This window comes from Alligator sinensis, unplaced genomic scaffold, assembly GCF_000455745.1.
Source record: "Alligator sinensis unplaced genomic scaffold, ASM45574v1 scaffold686_1, whole genome shotgun sequence".
Taxonomy (NCBI): Eukaryota; Metazoa; Chordata; order Crocodylia; family Alligatoridae; genus Alligator; species Alligator sinensis.
In genome coordinates this window covers 569361-591924 of record NW_005842760.1, presented here as the reverse complement: position 1 = coordinate 591924, position 22564 = coordinate 569361, and the positions used below count along the sequence as shown (strand labels likewise).

At 41.7% G+C, this 22564-nt stretch overlaps 1 protein-coding gene across 14 annotated transcripts in view; it reads left to right on the top strand.

Moving 5' to 3' along the window:
* The window catches only part of MADD (MAP kinase activating death domain), a 122836-nt gene that overhangs the window by 62006 nt on the left and 38266 nt on the right, over positions 1–22564 (top strand). For 11 of the 14 annotated variants that reach the window (XM_025216655.1, XM_025216664.1, XM_025216667.1 and 8 more), the window contains 4 exons: positions 6727–6933; positions 18443–18496; positions 21502–21602; positions 22031–22114. In XM_025216655.1, coding sequence (XP_025072440.1) covers positions 6727–6933; positions 18443–18496; positions 21502–21602; positions 22031–22114 — 446 coding nt within the window. The remainder of the gene's footprint in view (positions 1–6726; positions 6934–18442; positions 18497–21501; positions 21603–22030; positions 22115–22564) is intronic. The other 3 variants (XM_025216659.1, XM_025216662.1, XM_025216666.1) reach the window with 2 other exon arrangements.

Sequence of the window (22564 nt, the reverse complement as noted above, 5' to 3'; positions counted from 1 at the left end):
AAAGAGGAAAAGATCACAAAATGCAGTTTCTGCATTGGATAGTTACAATTCAGTTGCTGGAAGATAACCAATAATGTCAAATGAACCATTATGCCGTTTGCCATGCTGGGACTCTGACTTTTCACCTAACTCTGGGAAATGTTTGGCAAATTGTGTTTTCTTTTTTCAGGCAAATCTCTCATTGGAGTTTGGGCTGCACAATATTGCCTTTACTTCACCTTCCTGGTCACCACAAAACATTGTAAGATTAAACCAGTCTTGGTTGGTTAAGCTGGGCATTTCTTGAACAGAGGGAGAATAGACAGGGAGGGAAAACTTGGTGATAGGAATCTTGGTTTTGCATCCCATGAGCTGCTTGACATGCAGGTGGTAATGATGCTTAGTTTCCTTTTTCTTGTCTGAGCCGATCAGTGGGGTAAGGACAGAGTACTGTCTGTACAGCATGATGGTAAATACTTGAGTCCTGTTCACCGAGGCAGAAACTGAGTGATCAAATATAGTGCCAGTTTTCTCCAATTAAAAAAGAAATAGGAGCACATCCTTTCATATTATATCAGCAGATAACTGTGTGTGTATTGAATCTAATTCAGCAAAAGCCTGGAAAAAGTCCCTGTTTGAAGGAACAAACTGTTCTTTTAGTTGAGAGAGATTCAATTTACTTTTTTTTTTACTTTCTTCGGGGCTTCCTTTCTTTAATAACTAACTTACATGCCATTTTAACTTATAAACATGTTCTTTCTGCCACCTTTAGATAATTTAAAACATTAATGAAAAGAAGAATTCAAATCTATAATTTTTTTTATGGGGAAAGTAAGTACACCATCCCTATCACGTGTTTTAGTGGAAGGAGCAGAATCCCTAGAGGCCTTTCCTCTACCAACTCCAAGGTAAAAGTGAGACAGCAGCTCCTAGGCAGAGGTATCAAAGGTTGCGGACTAATGTAATATAACCAGGGAGATTGTTCTCATTTAATCACTGCCAAAAGGCCTCCTGTACTCCATGACTGGCACTGACTCCATCATTTGTCATGGAAATATATTCTTGCAGTTAAGCTTTAATTAAAAAAAAAATACCCAACAGTTTCTAAATCTTATGATTATGAAGAAAACCTTGAACATGTAAACAAAGTGTATCTAGTTCAGTATTGTTTTCTTATCTGCAAATGGTGTGGGACCACAGCTCTGAGAGCCATGAATTGTCCGTGCTGACCTCAGTAACTTATCACTGAAATCTAAAAGAAGGAACAGACTGAGAAGGGACTTCCTAGGTCACCAAATGCGGTCCCCTGTACTTGGGCAGCTATGTTATATAATTGCTTTCACAAAATAATGAAGCTCCACTGCTCCTGGTGGAAGGTTGCTTCAGAACCTCACTGCTCTAATTCTTTGAAATTGTCTTCTCATTTCCAGGCTAAATTTATTCATGCTTTGTCTATGTTACAAGGTCTCCTCTTGTAAAGTAGGCTGTCCAGTCCCCTGATCATTCTCATAACCCTTCTCTGCACCTGTATCAATTCAGATTCATCTTGAACAGGGGGATCAGAACTGTACTTAATATTCCAGATGAAATCTCCCCAGTGCCTTCTACAAGGGTACAAATGCTTCTCTCTACTAGAAAAAGCCTTGTCTGATGCATTGTTTTTCATTCTTGCATCACATAAAGGTGCTCAGTCATGTTGTGGTCATTTGTTGCACCTAGAACTCTCTCTCCATTGTTTCCAAATGATGAGCTTTTAACTTTATTATGGTAGCTTCTCTTATAAAATATTACTCTCAAAGAGCATGTCCTTGTATAACAGAAATCGGATGAAGTTTAGTATTACAAAGTACAAGTCATCAGGGCCATCTGCTTCTTTCTGTATGATATTCTAACCCTTCTTTTTCAACTGTGACTCCAAACTTTTTGTATTATTGGCAAATATTATTAGTATGCTCCTCTTCTTTTTGTGCCGAGGTTGCTAAGAAAATATATACTGAGAGGTCCCATGGTTCCCCCTTGAATAATTTCACTGGTAACCTTCCAGTCAGTAGTTCTTTTTCAGCACAATTTGTTTCTTCTCTAGTTATGTCCTTACCGTCTTTTGAAATTCCTATAATTTCCATCTTAACTGATAATTTCCTGCTTTATATAATGCAACAGCCAGAATGATAGACTTATTGGGGGTCCTTATTACTGAAGCTGTTAAACATCTTTTAGTAGTCTGCAGTGGAGGTTTTCTGATTCCCTGGACTTGAATGTATTAAGTGCCTAGCTTGGTTTTGGTCATTTCCATTTCCTTAAGACTCATTTCTACAGTTATTCTGCCTATACCCTCATGCTTACATCTGCTTCCTTGTTGAAAACTGAAGCAAAGTATTCATCTAATTTTGGAGCCCTAACTAGCTCATCCTCATTTTTAGCAGAGCCACTTATTTTGCATTCTCTCTCTCTCTCTCTCGTTTACATGGCTGTGAATAATTCTTTACTCTTTTTAATTTCCTTTGCAAGGTCTAACTAATCTTGACTTCTGCCAATTCAGTTTATCCCTACATTTCTTGCTTTCTAAGGCACAACTTTCCTTGTTGATCAGTACTTTTTTCCATTTTTTACAAGCTCTGCTTTTTCCTGACAAATGTTTTTCTGTGTGTGGTATGGAATTCTTCCCTTTTGCTTGGGATACAAGTTTCAGACTTACAAAGTTTCTTTTGATGTAAAAAGGAAGTCCAGATCTTCTCTTGTTTAAAGTCCCTCAGTTCTTTAGTGTAGTTCATTGCATTAGGTAGTTCTTTAATTTATTAACATTTCTCCAGGTTAAATTGATAGCCTTTTTTTTTCCAGACCAAGTTCTATTTATCTGTCCACTTAATTTAAACTGAATCAATATGCACAGGTATTTTCTCCAACTGCAAGATGACCATTTAAATGTTAAATGACAAAAAATGCCTAGAGGCATAGATTTTATGAGGTGGTATCTTCTATGGAGCCAACTGCATAGTTGGGATAGAATTAGACAAGCTTTTCAATGCAAGATATTCTTCATCAAATGTAAGACATTCTGGTATTCAAAGGCTTGCCTAAGATAAATCGCCCTAAGAAATCCTTGCCTTGCATAATTCCTAGACCATCATGGCTACAATATCACTCTAACACTACCAAAAATGCATAGCACAGAAATAGTTAATGAAACTAGCTGTCTCCAAGCCTTCCCAAGTGTCAGAAGCCTTATCTAGCCCCTATATAGCTGCTAAAACCTCTATCTTTGCCCCAGATGACTTCTGTGATGCAATTATGGGGCATTAATAGACAAACATTAAGCGTATTGAGGATGGAAAATGTGAGGACAATATAAAATGAAATGGATTAAATATCTACTCACACCAGGGACTTCTATATTGATTTGTATTGTTCATTTTAATATATTTGAATTCACTAAACGGTCTGGTATTTTAATTCTAATAAAGCCGCACAGAATTTCAAGTTTGTTGCATCAAAACTGCCGGTGCTGTAGAACCCAGGGACCTTGCCATGGAATTTACATGCAGCTTTCCATGAGGTAAATGGGACCTGCTAATTAGATTATTAAACAAATGCTGTATTTACGATTTGCTGCTAAAAGCACCCATTACCATAGTAACACTGTTCTCAACACTGCCTGTGCCATTTGTGTGGCTAAAACGCTACTAATCAGGCATAAAGGAATTTTTTAAATTTAGAGCTGTCTGGATTTGCCTTATAACTGCCTTGTCTGCAGCTTCCATGAAAAGGAACATTATTTAGTGAGATGTCAGGATCAAAAGAATGAGCCCTCTCCAACTTTTTAACTTCCATTTTAAGATGTGGACACTAGAAATAGACCTCACCAGAGGTCATATAACCTCCCTATATTTCTCTTTAAGCATTCAAGGACCATATCGGGTCTTTTGGTCACAGGACTACACTGAAAGTTCATGGTCAGCTGATTACCTACCATGATTCCTCAAGCCCTTTTCTGAGATGCAGCATTCTAGGATTCAGTTCCCAATCCTGTAAGCATAGCCAATGCTCTTGGTTCCCAGATGTATAACCACATGTTTGACCATATTAAAATAACCTGGTTTAATATTTTAACTGCACACTCAATTCAGAGGGACCCAGATTCTTCTATTAAGTTGATACACGTAAGTGACCTGTCTTCATCAAGGATTTCTCTTACCTTTGCAAGGCAGTTGTTACTCTCCCTTCCTGAAGAGGAAAAAAATCTCACAATCTGTTATTACCATCTCTGCAGGTTTTTAACAGCCACAAAGAGCATGGGTCCAATGATATTTTGCAAAAGGAGGGTTGGAGTGGAAAAGGATAGTACCAAGTATAAATTATAAATTAAGAAACAAAGGGAATTGCTAAGAGGATTCAAAGGTATTAGTGAGAATTCTAGGATCAACCTAATTAGGGGCAATAAGAAGGAGCATATTGGGAACTAAAGGAAATCTAAAATGGGATTGGAAAAGTTGGAGAGGGTTCAGAAAAGAACCAAAAGACTGACTTGAGGAAATGAGAAATCATCTTTCCTTTGGAGAATTTAAGGCACTTGGTTGCAGTCTAACTTTTTTCTTCAATAAGTAAATTCCTACAATACAAGGTCATTTTTATACATGTAAGCACTGCAGAGCCGGGCACTTTGAAAAGTGTCTGGCACTGTGACACTTGCAGTTATAGAAGCAGCAAAATGCACATCAGCGCTGAGAAAATGGCAGTGGCGCGCTATTCAACTAAAACACCTTGGAGGCACTGTAGTTCAAAAGTGCACTGCCGCCATTTTCTGCGCGCTGATGCGCATTTCGCCACTTATACAGCTGCACATGGTGCAGCGCAGTTCGCCTCAGCTCGCGTACAGAGCAGACTCATTTAATTTGAAGCAGCGGATCTCTGGAGTGTTGTGGGAAAACAGTATGTATATAAGTGCCCCAAGTGCCTACATTGGGAAAAGATTTCTGAGAGCAGTGGTCTTAAGATAGCAGACAAAGGTATAATGACACCCAGTGGCTAAAGCTAGTCAGATTCACACTGGAAATATGATTTTAAACAGTGGAATAACTTGACAAGGATTGTGGCGAACTCTTCATTGTTTGAGATTTTTAAATTAAGGCTAGATTTGATCTTTCTAAAAGATTGAAGTGATTCATGCCCAATAACTCTTTTAATTGAATTGCAGCAGAATTCCTTGCCCTGTGTTATGCAGGGTAGACTAGAAGAGTGGTGCCCAACCCATTCAGTCTTGTGGCTTTGGGCCTGTCCATGAGCTGGTTTAGGCTGGCACACTGGATCAGTCTGTGGTCGGTTCTGGTGTGTGAGGCTGGTCTGGTCCCAGATCACCCGTATAGGTGAACTAGACTACTGGGGTTCCACACAGGTCTAGAAACTTGGCAGTGGGGGAGTGGTGGCAGCCATGGCAATGAATAGTGCCACAGCTCCCCTGCCACCAAATTTCTGGACCCATGGGGAGCCCCATGGGCTGGATTCAGCTCACAGGTCATAGGTTGAGCACTACTGGAAAAAGACTACCGTCTCAAGATAGCTATGGGGGACAAACATGTCCTGGCTTATAGGCAGTGCCCCCTTCTTATCTCCCCCTGCAAACAGTCTCTCTCAAGAAACAGGCTACTACTTCCTATTACTACAAGGTCACAATTTTTCCTCCTGCCATTTAAAAACCTATGAAATTAGGAACTCCTAGGTCAGCGGTTCTGAACCGGGGGTACATGTACCCCCAGGGGGTATGTGAAGCATCATCAGGGGGTACTTGAGATATATTTTATACATGTCTAACACAGGTCGAAGGGCCTAAAAAAAGTCTTGACAATTTGAAATTGCTGGGGTTTTACTGCCGTAAAACGTGCATGTGCGTGGAAACCAGATATCCTACTTCCGCTCCATGCCTCAACCTTGCACCGGAAATGTCGCTCCTAGGGGGTACATGAAGCCTCACTCTGAGACCAAGGGGTACGTCGACTGAAAAAGGTTCAGAACCACTGTCCTAGGTAGTCAGCTGCAATTTTCATCATTTACACCTGCTGACCGGGTGACACTGGCCAGAATTTCAACAGAGGTGATTTATATTTGCTACTTCTTCACAGAAAGAGAAACTTGTTTAAGTTCCAGAAACGACATTCTGGGTGGATCAGGCTGTCGCACTCCAAATAGTTCAGAGAGAAGAGACCTTGCTATTACCATATCAGAGAAAAGAAACATTTCTAAGCTTTCAGTATGAAGAGAACTGAGTTAGCGTGGGAGCTCATACACTAGTGCTCTAGTATTCTGCTGCGCTGTTTCATCTGCCTTAGGTCACCCGCAAACCACAGTGACCTCTGGGAATGATGATTGGAATGGGACATTGAGTTGCCAATCAGTCAGAAGAGCATTTAAGCCATTGACAAAATGAACCCACATGGAATTTGGGTCTGCTGGTCTCACAGGAACTGGGAGTGGCCCTCACATCAAACTGAAGGAGCCAATGGTCTGACCAAGAAAACTGTGAAATAATTCCAGTGGTGCCAAGGTGCATCTTATCCCTTGCTCTTTGCAGTGCTGCTCATGGTGAAATCTGAGTCTAAATCTGAGAAGTGTCTATTTTTGGTATTGAAGCTATCATAACACTGAGCTAACATCTACCTCACCTTTTCTCCTTATTTCCTTACCTGCTTCTACCCCACCTCTTGTTTTCTCTGTCTTAAACATCGTTTGCTGCTTTTCTTCTCCTTTCTCTTAAAGAACCCGAAAAAAGAAAACGCAGTCCAACAGATGGAGCAGCCACTCCTGTTGGCAAGGACCCTGGTTTAGCCATGAGGGTGGAGCCGAAGCCTGTGGTGCAACTGCCAGTACCTCAACTCATGCCCAGGGCACCAAGCCCGGCAGGGAAAGGGCCAAGGGAGTTTGACACGAGGAGTCTAAAGGAAGAAAATTTTATTGCTTCCATTGGTGTGTATTGATGTGCATGAGGAATACCGGAGGAAGGGTTCTACTTGCATCCTCCCCATTTTAACACACTTCCCTTCATTGCTACAGTAACGCGCTTCATTTGCACCTGGATTGCAAGGACCAGTCACTCCCATCTTCTCTCACTCTGGGAGGAGTATTTTTCAGGGCAGTTTGGTTTTCCAGAAACTTTTTAATTTTAAATCTTTCCAAGTACAGCTGATGCATAAAATACAATTTGGTGAGCAGTGCGGGGCTGATATTTTCAGGAAGCACAAGTTATGTCTTATGCCAGGCAGAGCCTTACTGAGACACAGTAGTGCTCCACTCGTTACCTCTCAAAATGGTAATAGCACCACATGTTTGCACCAATTGGCTCTCTCTCTCAGCTGAGTTGGTTAGTATGCATGCAGTGCCACACTAAGATGGCTATGCTTCTGTTTCAGCACCATATTGTGGTACAACACTGCCTGGTGTCATAATTAAGTGGTATAGGCATGCCCATAAAGTGACTTGAGGGAGATGACAGCATAAGGCAGGGACCTTTAGGACTTTGGCAATACCTAGTACAGAAGGAATTAACTAAAACAAAAAATCCTGGTAGCTCTTGCCATGCCTTATAATAATAATAAGATGAAGGTATCTAGGGTATACAATAGATATGGGGTGTCACTATCTGCTGGTGGTTAACACAATCCTTAGGAAGGAATTTTGCTGCTCTTCATTTTCTTTAAGTTGGACTGATGGATGTTCTTTCCACTTCCTGGCAGACAAGCTGCCTTTCTGCCTGCCTAAACAGCATCTGCTAGGCTTGTGTTTGGTATTTTCCCTTTCATTTTGTTTAATTGGAAAAAAACCATAGTTATATGAAAAAGCAATAGCTAATGAAGCTAGCTTTTCCCCTTTCTTTCTCTTCCTACTTTCACATAATGGCCACAGTCAGAAATTAATTCCTTTTACTGGATGGTGCATCCCTCTGACCCAATATGTTTCCTTGATGCAAGAGGGGGAGGAGTGCACATTAGAACAACTGGAGGTTTTTAGTCTATTTGGAAATTCTCCAGGTAACAAAAATGTAATCGTATTCCTAAGATCAAACTTTGGGGGTCTGAGTTCCTTCAGAGTATATACTTGCTTTCCTTTTTCTGAGGAAAAGGACAAAAGGTGAAAAAGCCATTTTCTTGGAAAAGGGGAAACTATCTTCTGCTAAAAAGTCAGGAAGATGGAAGCTCTTAGCCTGAGACTATTGTACAGAAAGAAGGCGCAGCACTGACTGGACTGGACAGTCAGCTCTGCTTTTTGCCTGAAACTAATGATTTACCTCTTGCATATGGGTGTTGTAAGGATCAGTCTCTCCATGTTTGTGATGCACCATGGAAAAGGGTTGCGCTCCAGAAGTGCTAAATGCTATTTTTCTATTTTAATTTTTACCATTGAAACTGTTACTGGCAGAGGAGCATCCTTGAACAATTAGCAGTGTGCTGAGCAACAGGGAACAAGTTAATTTCTGATTTTGCTCTTCATAGTTTCAATAGTTGCCACTTGCTGAAGATATTAAATGCAAGAGAGAATGAAGCAATTGGACAAAATCAGAATTATTAAAGCCAGTCTGAAGGGCTGGGCTGTCTCAGTTTCTTAATGGAACATTCTCTAACCGAGTGATGTAGTTAGTCTGAGGTCGAACAGAAGGTAAGGTAGATTTGCATTTTATAGTCTAACTAATTTAGATATATACAACATAAACTTTCATGAACTGGAGCTTACTTCATCAGATGCTGTGAAAGGATGGACAGAGAACAGCGTATAGAGTGGAGAGAGCGATTTGAATACAACAGGTAGGAAGGGAGAGGGGCCTGAGGGACAGGGGTAATGCTTGGAGAGGCATACAAGCTAAGAAACCATGGGAACAAAGGGGTCACAAGCTAATCTAGGGTATGGGATAAGAATCTGTTGTCACTATTTAAACTATACATAACACAATCCAGTCTGTAGATAAGTTCTTGTTTTGTAACTTCTTGTTCAGATCAGTTTTTAGAGGTTTGCTGCCTAAGAACTGTGCCACCCTCAGCAATGCAGTGTCCAACAAGGTTAAAATATTCTGCCACCATCCTTTTTGTCTTTTTGGAGCTAATATCAGATTGATGTTTGTTCATTCATTCTTTCACATTTGCCCCATCTGTCTAATGTAGACATTAGAGGGACACTGTTAGTGGGTGATAGCTTTTACGACGTTGGTGAAGTTGCATGTCAGTGAACTTGGAATGCTATTTGGTCCATTGATGATGTGGGCTGTCTTGTTGTTGGGGCACAACAGGCATCTTGGTCCATTGCAAATCCTAGTGCCTTGGTGAGTATGGGAGTTAAGTAGTCTGTTTCCTGACAGATGCCATTGAGGGTGAGGGGGTGGGGACTGCCTATAAGCCTGGACAGGCTTGTCTCCCATAGCTATCTTGAGACTGTTGTCCTTTTCCAGGATGGTTAGAGGGCATTAATAGGTGTTCAAGGTGGGGACTGTAGGTGATTACCAGAAGGGCTGTGTTGTCCTTGTTCTGGGTACTGTAGCAGATTGGTGTGAAGTCTGAGTCTGGCTTCATTTGATTTTTAAGTAGCTACAATTTGGGGATTGTACTTTAATTTTAGAAATCCCTTCTCTAGATCCTTAAGGTGTGCATCCTGGTCCATGCGGTAAGAGCAGATATGATTGTAACCTAGATCTAATATTGTGCTTAGGATGAAAGTTGACGGGTTTTACCTTTTCATTTAAATCAATGATTTTAAAGTGTGGTTCTGAAGTAAAAAGGCATTGCATTTCCTTCCCTCAGTTGTTTCAGATTCTTGCTTATTTATTCAATTTATGAAGAAGGAGTTGTTTTACTTGTCAGTCTAGTAGGCTCACTTGGGATCTGGAAATCAGCCTGAGTTTTTTAAAATTTTCATACATTGCCACTAGTGCTTAAGGCTTTTCAGGACAGATGCTAGCTGTGTCTAACTTCATAGCCTTTGGTGGATTTGTGCAATATAAAGAAGTTTGCAGGTAGAACATAAAAGGCATTCCCATCTTTAAGGATAATGAGAAGGCCTATGATAGTATGTCATGAGAAAAAATTGGGAAGAGTTGGAAAGGTTAAAATAAGAGTAAAACTTTTGTGAATTTTATTAAGAGAATTTACCAAGTCAGTGAATGTTGTGTGTAGACAAGGTAGGACAGATGGAAAGCTTTCACTTGAGGCATGGCTTGAGCTTGGGTGGCGTGTTTGTTTACATTTCAATGTGGTTATGAAAAGAAGTGGAGGCTATGTTAGTTGATGATATGATAATACACTTCTTCCTTAAATTATCTTAAAGGCATCACCTATATGAAAGACTTTTGTTAAGAGGGGAAATGTTAAATATTTAGATATTTTGAATGGATTTAAATATCTTGGCTCAGTGATCACTGGTGATGGAAGGACTGGAGAAGTGGCAAGATGACTGCAGCTTGCTGGGAACTTTTATAGAAGTATGAAAGGGTAAGCGTGGGGCAGGAATGTCCTGGAGGAAGTGAAGTTTAGTTATGTTACAGGATTCATTACATCTTGGTGGTTTTGTATGGATCCTAGGCTGGGGTTCTAATGAAGATAGATTTCACCTGGCTGCAAGTTGCAATAATGCATTTTCTGAGGGCAGTTCTTGGGAGGAGTTGGAAGACATGAATAGAAAGACAGAGGTTGATGGTTTTTGAGTGTGTGAAAAGAATGTACAAGGCCAGGATACCATATGAAATGCTGAGGATGGATATTGAGGGCAGTAGGAGATAAAAAGATGAGGTGGAGAAAGATGTTGACATAAGAAGTGGTTCCTAATAGGAATTTTGCTGCAGAAAGATGGTGAGAAGAAAGAAAGATATTTCCAGACCCAGAAAAAAAGCTGAAACACATGGCTAGTGTTGATGACAATCACTTCCCACCTGATTATTTGCTATCTTCTCTCACGCATTCCAGCTCCCTTGTTGTAACAGGGTACTGTCTCCAGGGTGGTTGCAAGCCCCTGGAGGCCCCCCAAATTCCCCTTTTTCCTTGTTTACTCTGGGAACAGTCCCCACTTCACTTTCCTGACATGTCTTGCTATCCCTTATAGTCGTAAAGGGGAGGCTGCCCCAGTGCTTCCTAGGCCTGGTCTTGCTCCAAGGAACACCTGAAGGTGTGGGTCCCTTGCCTTAAGGGCTAATTGCACAGCTCCATACATCCCCTACACCATACCCCATGCCTCAGACTTTGAATCTCCAATCAGGTGGGGCACTTGTCCCAGCGTCTCCAGGCCTTTTTTTCCCTTTGTTGGGGTTTTAGCCTTCCCGGCTTCTGCCCCTCTACTCTGACTGGTCATGCAGCCCAAGCCCACTGCTCTAGGCCTGACATCTGGGCCCCAGCTCATGCTCTGCCTTGAACCTACCGCTGCAGGGCTCAAGACAAGTACATACACCTGGGATACTAATGAAACCTCTGAAAACCTCACCTTTATAGTCCCAGCCCAAACTGGTTTAAACTGCAGCATAAACACTAAGGCCCTGGGCTATAACATAAGAAGAAAATGAATGCTCTATGCCTGTGTACCAAGAGTCTCTTTCTCCCTCTCTCTGGGTCGCTCTTTCTTGTTCCCCAGCTTTCTAAGCTGCTTTCTTTCAGCCTCCTTGGGAATTTAGGAGTCTTGCACTCTGCAACTCTCTGGCTGGCTCAACCCTAGGGCTTATATAGCTCTGGCCTAAGCCCTCTTCTAGTCATGTGATACCCCAGTCAGCTAACCTGACTACAGGGCTGTCCTTTAACCCCTGCTCTGCTGGCTGTGCTCTAAAAACTCTGTCCTTAAAGGGGCTGCACCGCTTTCTAGTAACAGGGCCAGTTCCCAGTTACACTTGCACTGAGCAAGAGTCCAGAACTTAACACCAGAATAAGGTGGGATCCATGTCCAGTTCTCTAGTTTGGATCTACCAAAGAGATTCCACTAAAGGGATGTGCTTCCTCCATTCACTACTCATCTAATTTTTTTAACTCTGTTCAAATGTAAACTTTAAGTTTTCTGATTCCATGAGACTCTAGGAAAGGTAGAGATGTGGACTGTTTGCTCATCCCTGGAACTTGGTTGGTATATGAATAAGATCAGGGAAAGTGTGAGTCCTTTACTGAATGGAGGAGGCAACCTAGTGACAGATGATGCACAATAGGTGGAAGTACTCAATTCCTTTTTTACCTCAGTGTTCACAGGCAAGGTCAGCTACCAAACTATGATATCTGGCTGCACAGTTTGAGGAGGAGGTGAACAGCTGACGGTGGCAAAAGTAGAGATTAGGAACTGCTTAGAAAAGCTGGATATGTACAAGTCCATGGGGCCAGACAGTGCTTCTGAGGGTGCTGAGGGAGTTGGTGAGTGTGATTGCAGAGCCACTGACCATTATCTTTGAAAACTCATAGCTGTCGGGAGAGGTCCCAGACAATTGGAAAATGGCAAATGTAGTGCCCATTTTTAAGGAAGGGAAGAAGGAGGATATGGGGAACTACACACTGGCCAGCCTCACCTTGCTCCCTGGAAAAATCATGGAGCATATCCTCAAGTAATCCATTTCTGAGCACTTGGAGTAGAAGGTGGTGATTAGGAACAGTTGGTATGGATTCACCAAGGGCGAGTCATGCCTGACCAACCTGATTGCCTTCTCTGACAAAATGACTGGCTCTGTGGATGCAGGGAGAGAGGTGGATGTGATCTACCTTGACCTTAGTAAGATTTTTGGTACAGACTGCCAGAGCATTTTCACAAACAAGCTAAGGAGAAATAGGTTAGATGAATAGACTGTAAGGTGGATAGAAAACTGGCTGGATCGTCCAACTCAAAGGGTATTAATCAATAGCTTGATGTCTAGCTGGTAGCTTTTATCAAGTGGAGGCCCCAGGAGTTGGTCCTGGGGCCAGTTTTGTTCAGTATCTTCATCAGTGATCTCAAAGATGGGATGGAGTGCACCCTAAGTAAGTTTACAGGTGACACAAAGCTGTGGGGAGTACTAGATACGCTGGCAGGTAGGGCTAGAATTCAGAGAGACCTGGACAAATTGGAGTATTGGACCAAAAGAAATACCACGTGGTTCAGTAAGGATAAATGCAAAGTCCTGCATGTAGGACAGAACAATCCTGGTACAGGTTGGGGACCATGCACTTGTACAGGTTGGGGACCTGTTGACTAAGTAGCAGCTCTGCAGAAAAAGAACTGGGGATTGTGGTGGACAATAAGCTGAATATGTGCCAACAGTGTGCCCTTGTTGCAAAGAAAGCTAACAGTATACTGGGCTACTACATTAATAGGAGTGTTGCCAGCAGATCAGGGGAAGTGATTATTCCTCTCTATTCAGTACTGGTGAGGTCACATCTCATAGAGAAGTAGGGAAGGGACCTCAAGAGGTCACTTAGTCCAATGCAGGGATCGAACCTGCGACCTTGGCGTTATTAGCACCTGGAGTACTGTGTTCAGTTTTGGGCCCCCCACTATGGAAGGGATGTGGACAGATTGGAGAGAGTCCAGTGGAGGGTAATGAAAATGGTTGTGGGGTTGGGGAACATGAATTACAAGGAGAGGCTGAGGGAATTGTGTGTATTTAGTCTGGAGAAGAGAAGACTGAGTGGGGATTTAATAGCAGCCTTCAACTACCTGAGGGGTAGCTCCAAAGAAGATGGAGCTGAACTGTTCTCAGTGCTGAGAGATGACAGAACAAAGAGCAATGGTCTCAAGTTGCAGCAAGGGAAGTTTAGGTTAAATATTAGGAACAGCTTTTTTACTAGTATGGTAATAAAACACTGGAACAGGTTACTCAGAGAGGTTGTGGAATCTCCACCCGTGGAGGTTAAGACCCAGCTAGATAAAGCCTTGGCTGGGATGATATAGTTGGGGATAGTTTTGCTTTGATCAGGGGGTTGAAGTAGATGACAACCCTAATTTTCTATGGTTCTATAATGTATCTCAGCAGTGGATGGAAAAATCTGGAAATTCTTACTTCCAATAGAATATAATTTCTTGTCAGAGAGTGTCTTGCTTCAGAAGGGCTTTTTGTTTTTTGTCTTTGGCTTTCTTTGCTTCTCTACTCTTTGCTCTTTTGGCTTTTGCTGATGTCTGTTTTGTTAGGTTTTCCCCCAGTAACTAGCTGGTCCTAGACTTAATTCTTATGCTCGAAGAGTTGTTGCATTTTTAGAGCTCTTGCCACTGCAGTGGAAGCAAGAGGTTTGGAGTTTAGATTTTAGATTGTGTTTTGGATCCTATATCATAAGATCCATATTTATACCAGACACTTATTTTTCTCTAGCATAAAGAGAATCCAACAAACTTGGATTAGATGGAAAATCTTTTGTTCTCAGCTTGATCTGCGGATGACTGCATCAGATGTCCCACATTTGGTGATCACCTTGAATTAAAGGGAGATCATTCAGCACAATAGCTCCTTCTAGCACTTCTAGCACAATAGCTCATTTTTGATTTTATGGAAGTTTCAACATAAGACCTAATCTTAAAGGGTCCTACATGTGCCCATGGCAAATTCATAGCCAAGCCCAAAAATACCGATTTTTAAATATCTTCATGTATAGATTCTCTCTTCTTTTGAGGTGGGTCTCTTTAGAGGAAGAAGCATTTTAAAATATTAATTGAATTACTGATTAAGCAAAGTATGCTCAAGTTTTGGTGGTAGTTTACAGCCTCAAGCGGTATAAAAGCAACAGGAAACAAATGTTGTCAATAAGCCTTTAGGTAAAGCAGATGTTATGAAGAAAAATCTGAATAATGGAGCTTTTGCTTGACACAGTTTGAAAGAAAACATACTAGAGTTTAAAAACAGGTCACCAGGATGAATGGAGATGCATCATCTACAGGACCATTTTTTGCCAGTGGCCCATTTCATGTGTATTGTTAATCTGGTGATGGGACTGTGTTCATGACATCTAAAAATACATCAATTAATTATATGCAGTTCTTTTCATATTCTACAGGCAAGCAAGTAGGAAGACAACAGAGCTTCCTTGTATGAGCCCCATTGCTGTTTTTGACCTTCCTCAGAAAGTAGCTGATTGCTTGTAAATCTCCAAATATGTGGTTTTGTATTCACAGTCCCTGGCAATGGGAAGTATATTAGCAAAGTTCATTTTGTTCATGCTAGTCATTCTCTAGTCTGATTTGGAAGATGGTAGTTTCTATTGGCAAGGAGCAGGTCTCCTAATATATATACTGGGAGCAGAGCTGTGCCTGCTCAGGCAAAAGCTCCCTGGGGTTGGGAGGAGCAGTATTTTGCTCACTCTGCTTGCCCCTCTTCCCCTCCGCCACCCCATACACTGATTGGGGCAAACTCTTCCCTACTTTGCTTCTATGACCAGTTAGGGGCAATGCAAAGCTTCCCATGCCTTGGTGAAAATTCCTGGGAAGGGGGGAGCTAGAGATCCTGGTGCCCCCTCATAGTTGCTGCTTGGGACAAGTGGCTTTCATAGATTCATAGATGTAGGGTTGGAAGGGACCTTTGTAGATCATCAAGTCTGACCCCCTACCCTGGGCAGGAGAGAAAACTGGGTTCAAATGACCCCAGCCAGGTAGACATCAAGCCTCCTCTTAAAGGTGGGTTTCCTTGTCCCATCCTAGTTATGTTACTATATTCTATCTTTTGTTTCTATCTATATTGTTTTGTTTCTGTTCTTGATACCTTCCTGCTAAACATGACGGGGCAAACTGAGAAAAAATGTTTTCTTTTACTTTGTAAAAGCCAGGCTTCCACTGGACAATTTCTTAGCTTGGCTCTAAGCTCTGTCCTAGTAGAAGCCTTTTAATATTAAATGTTGATGTTGAACTTACTCAGTAGTACAGCAGTCTAAAATGAAAAATCTCCAGTATTTTCCCAGAACTGTGGGCCAGATTTATTTTATATTTGGAGACTCCTTGCAATTATTTTGTGAAGAGGAAAGACTTGAGTCTGGAATGTCAAGTATATGACCTATGAGCCAGATGCAGTCTGTGGTCTGGTCTCTCTGGTCTTGTAGGCCAAGGAGTTTGGGGATGCAGCTAGCGCTGTGAATCCTTCCACAGAATCTGGGGCCCTGCAGCCCTAGTAGACATGGCCATTGACAGCAGGTAGGTGAGCCAGGTAAGATTGACCCCTGACATCAGTGATTTAAGCTGTCTGTGTTGGCTCCTTGCTGATTGTTGCCACCTGCTGTACTTCTGTTCAGGTTTGTATGTCATGCCATCCCTCTGGTAGCTTATATTCCTAGTCAGATTTATTAGATGATCTCTCCTTTTTCTGTTAAGAAGCAGTCTGCAGGAAATCCTGAAATTATTTTTTTATGCTAGGTTTTACAAAAGTCCCTTTGGACCAAGCTATAACTGAGAATGTAGAGTAATTACTCTAAGAACCAGTGGGGGCACATCAACAAGGGAACTGTTGTGATGGAGCTGTTTGATCCCATGATAACTGTCGCCTAGAGGGGATTCTGAGATGCAAGGCAGAATTAAATAGGGCATATAGTGAATATGGCAAAGGGAAAGCCTGTCTATGCCTCTTTATGTTAGTGTGTGCTCAAGTATAGGAAATTGCAGCCAAGCCTACAGAATATTGTTTAACCCTAAAAAAAATGCATCTTTTGTTCATCTACTGTCTGCTTGTCTATAGGGAAGAACATCCATCAGTCACAGCTGCTGTAGCTAATAAGAAGAAATAAGAACCTAGTGGCTTGCAGCTGTCTTCCCAATTTACCTATTGTTGTCTACCTTGGAGGCCAGGAAGTGTTGGGGAGAAAGATGGACTCTCCTCCAAAGTTGTAACTTTGTCTCTGTGGAGTCATCCTGTAGTCTTAGAGACCTCCTTGTCAGCTTTTATTTTTTTTCTTCTGCTTTGTTTTCTTCCCTGATTTCAAGCCCATGATTTCCTGCCTTTCTGCCATCTGCAGGGTAGGGATGGTGTTGCTTGCCATACTTCAGTCAGTGCCTTTGGTTAACCAGGAGGAATTGCTCTAGAACAAGTACAGTGTTATGCACCTGTCTCCTTTCTCTGCTTTTCTGAGAACTGAGTATTCTGCCTCTGTGGTATTCCCACCCTTCATCACCCTGTTGAGAGAGCGAGCATGAAACTCAGTATTCAGACTAGAGCCTTCAGCATGCCAGCTTGTCATGCTGCCACTGGATCAGCAGGCCAGCACCTGGAATGATTTGAAGTTTCCAAGCATAAAATGAACACATCTTAGAAAGCTGCAGAATCTTGGTGGAAGTGGGTGGTGCTTGCATTTTCTACCTCCTCCCAGGGTTAGTGAAAGGGAGAGTGTGTGCATAGACTCCAAAAACCCCTGCTAGCCCTCTGCATTGTGCACTTTCCCTGGAATACTCTGACTCCAACAGGGAAGAAGAGCTATGGCCTAGTCGAGTATTGGAGGATGGCATTTGGCATGACTAGAATCTTGATTTTTCACTTTTCTTCCATTTTCCATTTTCTGTATCCTGACAGGAGCAACTTGGAGGGGTTGAGAAATTCAGTCTCCTGTATCTAGAGCCCAGCACTTGAATGAATTTTGATTTGATAGAATCCTGTTTATTTTACAGTTTTTCTTTATGATGTTAGTATTAACCAAGGATTTTAATATAAAAAGTTTAAAATGAAATCTCAGTTTTCTGAGGAATGCTGCTCCTTTTGTGCATTTCTTGGACAATTATTCAGACTATGTGAAAACAGTTCCATTAATGTTGTATTTTCTTGAATATCTCACACCCCACATAACACACATACCTTTTTTGGAAGGCAGAATGCGGAATTTTTTTCCAGTTGTGACTTAGAGCTGGCTTTTTTGTTAAGATACTGTGCTTCAGATTGGCTACCCACTTCTGTCTTGGGGAGTGGGTGGGGGTCTGCTTAGCTAAAAACTGCTTTCAATTTGAGAGCATCTATGAAAGGGCTAATACTAAATTGTGCCCTTCCTGCTTACTGATAAGGACTAAGAACCGGGCAGCCATTTTGAAGCACAATGTCTTCATGCTTCTGTTCCTCTATGTTCCTATTCTGGCAAAGAAAATCAGCTTCCCTGCTCAAGATATGCCCCTCAATTTTGGAGAGCTTATTTTTGGGGGAAGAGTGTGTTTGTGTTATGTGAGTAAATAATATATTGGGTTTTGTAAATTTTGGGGAAAAATACCAAACCACCTGTCCTGAAATCAGTCCTTCCCGCAAAAGTAGATGGATTGTATTTGGTGGATCTGCTTCTAAAACCTATTTTTGTTCAACCAGTTCATTGTTGTGGTCATTCCTAATTTTTGACATCCTGTTAACAGGAGATGATGCAGCTCTCTACTCTTAACGTTGATTTCTTGCGGAATGGTGTTAATTTAACCTTTCACTCACTAGTGGTCATTAATTCTGTTTGTTTGGAGGTGCAGGGGTGGGTATCTCTTTTACTTTTGTTTTTTCCATTTTCGCCTATCTGACCAGCCTCTGACTCTTTTTCTTTCTCTCCTGCTTGCAATGCATCTTGGGTAGAATTGTGGAACAAGCACCAGGAAGTGAAAAAGCAAAAAGCTTTGGAAAAACAGAGTAAGGAAATGATGAAACCCAGAAACTGACTCCCCCAGCCTCCCCATAACTGCCAACTCCCTGAGCCTGGGGTGAGCCTCCATCTATGGACAAGTTCTTATGCCCATGCAACCAGAGAGTTTGTAATTGAGGTGAAACCCTGCCCCCCTAGGGGATGCTGAGTAGATTGGCCCTAGAGAACTCAAGTGTTCAAATGCAAACTGTCTTCTTTTTCCTGAACTTCTTTGTGGAGAAAGGGGTCAGCAAGTCCTACCTCCTCATCACTTCACCGGTATTTGGATGAATTTTACCCTGATAATCTATCTCCCCTTCTTATGAGGCACACAGGCTATTTTAGCCAGCAAAATGATGACATTAATAAGTAGTTTGTTTCTGAATCATGGTGGGATGAAGAGTTCTCTGCTCCTTCAGATTCCCCAGGAATGGCAGATTTATGTGTTTGAGTATTAACTTCCAACGAGTGGTTTGTAATCCCTATTTAACTGCAGCAAGAAATAACTTTTGAAGGAGAGAGGAATTGGGGATACATGAAGAATTGTATTTCACAATGGTGCTAGCTAAAAAAAAGGGCGATTCTTTCTTATGAGGTTAATTTGTGTATCATGTTAAGGGTATGGGGTGAATTAGATGCCTGGGGACCATCTGTAGAGTTTGCAAAGAGCCTGATTTTTATATTTATATCTGTTATAACATCTACAGGCATTGATATGTGCACTACTTGCACTTATACTATAAAGCTTTGTAGAGTATGTATGGAATAACTACTGTATGGTTACATATATCTGTGTGTGACTGATTTCAAATAGTACCCACAGTGTGCTAGATGCTGTCCAAACATAAGAGACGGCACAGTTCCTGCCTTGCAGAGCATACATGCTTAAAAACAAGGACAGAACAAATGGACACACTGACAGAAGGTAGGGGAAAGAACTAACAGCCAAAGACATGGGTGAGGATTGATCACATTCTGATCAGTTTTAATGACACACCTTCCTGTGCACACAAAGATGTACATAGAAATGTCTATATAAAATTTAAAAAAAACCCCATACATGTGGTGGTGATCACAACTTGATAAATTGCTTTTAACATGCATCTTTCACCCCATCACCCATCGTGTCCCCATACATTACCCTCAGGAATATTTTTAATATGTCTGTCTGTGAACAGACTCATTTAGTTGCAGTTAGAAACAAATTTGCCAAAAATGTTTTCTTTCTAATTTTTTCCTTTAAGTACAAAAAAGACCCCGTGACTAAAGATATGTATTCTTGTGTTAGTGGTACCACTCATTACCAGTCAGAGCTAGAAATAGTGCCTTTTGAACTACTGAAAATAGATTTCTTTCATGTACCTTTTCCCCTAGCCCCTAGATGTTCCCAAATTGTGTTTAGAAAGCCAATTTTAGGTAATTTTGTGGTTTGGAAATTGGTTACATTTTCCTTTTTGTGAGTTCTGGATGATTTGAGTTGTAGTAACTAAGACTTGTGGCATTATATGCAGAGAGTTTACAAAAAGTAAAAAATTGTGGTTTTGTTTGGTTTTGAACTCCTACATAACAATATTTCTGAAATATTTTGGCTGTAAAATATATGGCACACAGAATATACTTGATAGGATAACAAACTAGAATATTCAGGTATACAGCCTTTGGGATGACTTGCCCAGCTCATTCGTGGCTTTGCTTACTTCCCTGTGGTGTGCCATCCTAAATTCATGCCCACAAGCCTTTTATATGCATCTCTTCTATTCTATTGCACTAATGCTGGTACCATTTAGTAGTAGATATTTTTAACAATATAAACGTGTCAAATCCTAGTTTAATATCTTTAGTGGTGTGTAAGGTATTGCTGTATTGTTTGTATAGAGTTATTGGACATTGTATCTGTACAGATAATGGGTATAGTATACAAATCCTCCAGCTGCTGGTCATGTGTCTCTGTTACCAAACAGTTGGCAGATATGGATATGGCAGAAGTGTCATGTTCAATCTCTTCTCCCTTCTGAGCTTAGTGGTGACCCCCCCACCCCTCGTACAGTCTCTAGCATATTCTCCTTCTCCCTACTTCCATTGCACAATGCTTTCCAAATCCTTTCTTAGGTTTTCGCTCTCTCTCTCTCTTTCTCTCTCTCTCTCTCTTCTTCATTTTCATTCCTTTTATCATCCCATCAGAGGAGGGTAGAGAACATGACTACAGTACTGCATGGGGACCTTAACATAAAGCTCGATTTTATTTTTTCCTCCCTTTTTGTTTTTGGGTGGACTTGGGTTAGTGAATGCATGATTTGAGACCTGCTGAATCCTGCCCTCACTACTAACTTGTGATTGCAAACTCTGGAGAGCCATAAACTATGCAACTGGTGTGTACATTGAAGTGATGCACAATACTGTGTGTTTTCCTTCCCCCCACCCTCCCTCCTCCAGCATCTTTCTTGCAACTTTTACTTGCATGGCACTAATTACCACACTGTTTGCCTGTTCATACTGTGTGTTGCTCTTACAAAAAAACTGCCTGGATAATGTTGTGGGCAGCTTAGCACATTTAACCCAAGTTAAGCAATTAGCTGTGCAAAAACAAACACCAACTTTATTAATAAGTAATTAGATGCTCTTTATTTTACCAAGAACAAAGGAAGTGGCTTCCCAGAGTTGAGTCGTGACTGTTCTGCATGCCTTGTAACTGGAATCTCTTTGACACCTGTCTGTCCTCTTTTTATCTTTTTGTGAATGGATAACTGAGGTCTCACTGAGAGGTACTCTTAACGCTTAATAATTAGATTGTTGGCTGCTCCCTTGACATATTATGAGGTCCAAAGTAGTTTTGGAAGGATGGCAGATGTGACCTACTGGGCTTGTTGACAGTACCAGGGAACATGAGAACAAGGAGTCTTCTTTCTCTTGGTACTGATTCTGCGCACAGTTTAGCACCTGCCTTCTACCACATTGATTTCTAACCCCCCCGCCCCTCCAGTACAGTAACACATTACCTTATTCTTCTGCTCAGGGCCTGAAGGCGCGAAACACTTCTTTGACTTGGGAGAGACAGATGAGAAAAAATCCCAAATCAGCACTGACAGTGGCCTCAGTCTGACATTAGGCTCTCAGGTCAGTGTCTCTATGCTTTCACTCCTCATATGACAAGGTAAACAACAACTTGAGATATTCTTTACTTCTGGGGGCTTTCTGGAAATTTGGAGAATGCCTCAAATACTCTCTTTTTCGTGAGAGAGCACTTCCTTGTTCATTTGCAAGAAGGATCATTCTCTGTTCCCCACCTCTCTCATCACATGGCTCTGTGGACTTAATTTGGGAAGATCCTGTCCTTTCTGACACACTGGGGACAGTGTGCCCTTGTGACTGGCTGTATGCAGCCACAAGGACAAAATGAAGCTCGTGGCTTTTAAGTTTCCCTGAAGGAGCACCCCCAAAAAGCAGTAATATATTGTCAGTTATAGACTGGGATATATATAGAAAGGGAAATATCTAACTTGGAAATTTTTTTCCTCTCCCATCTCTCTTGCATTTGTTTGCAGAAGAGTGATTTGGACTCTGTTGCCAGTGCTGGTCCTGCTGTGATGGTACGAAGTACGAGCCAGGATTCTGAAGTTAGCACGGTGGTAAGAGAGGCCTAAGGGGAATCTAGGGGCATTTGTACATGTGCTTTGGGGTGGGGGTGCACTTTAATTAGGGTGGCTCTCAGGAGCCATTCTAATTGAAATGCCTGCAGTGTCTCCTGTGTCCCTGGCAAAATGGCTACAACATATAGAATGCACACGTAACAAAGGGCATACACCTCAAGTATATATGCATGTGTGCACGTATTCACACACACACACACACACACACACACACACACACACTTATCCTAGTGTGCCTGTACACGTGCTGGACGCTTCCTTTGATGCGTTCTAACTAGAACATGTCAGAGCAGACTCCATTACTTGCAGTGCAAGTGCCCTTTGTTATGTGTATATTTTAGATGTTGTAGCTGCTTTGACAGGGATACGTTTGTCTGTAAAGCCTGCCTTCTGAGCTTTACAGGGAAGGGGTAAGAGGTGGGCGGGCAG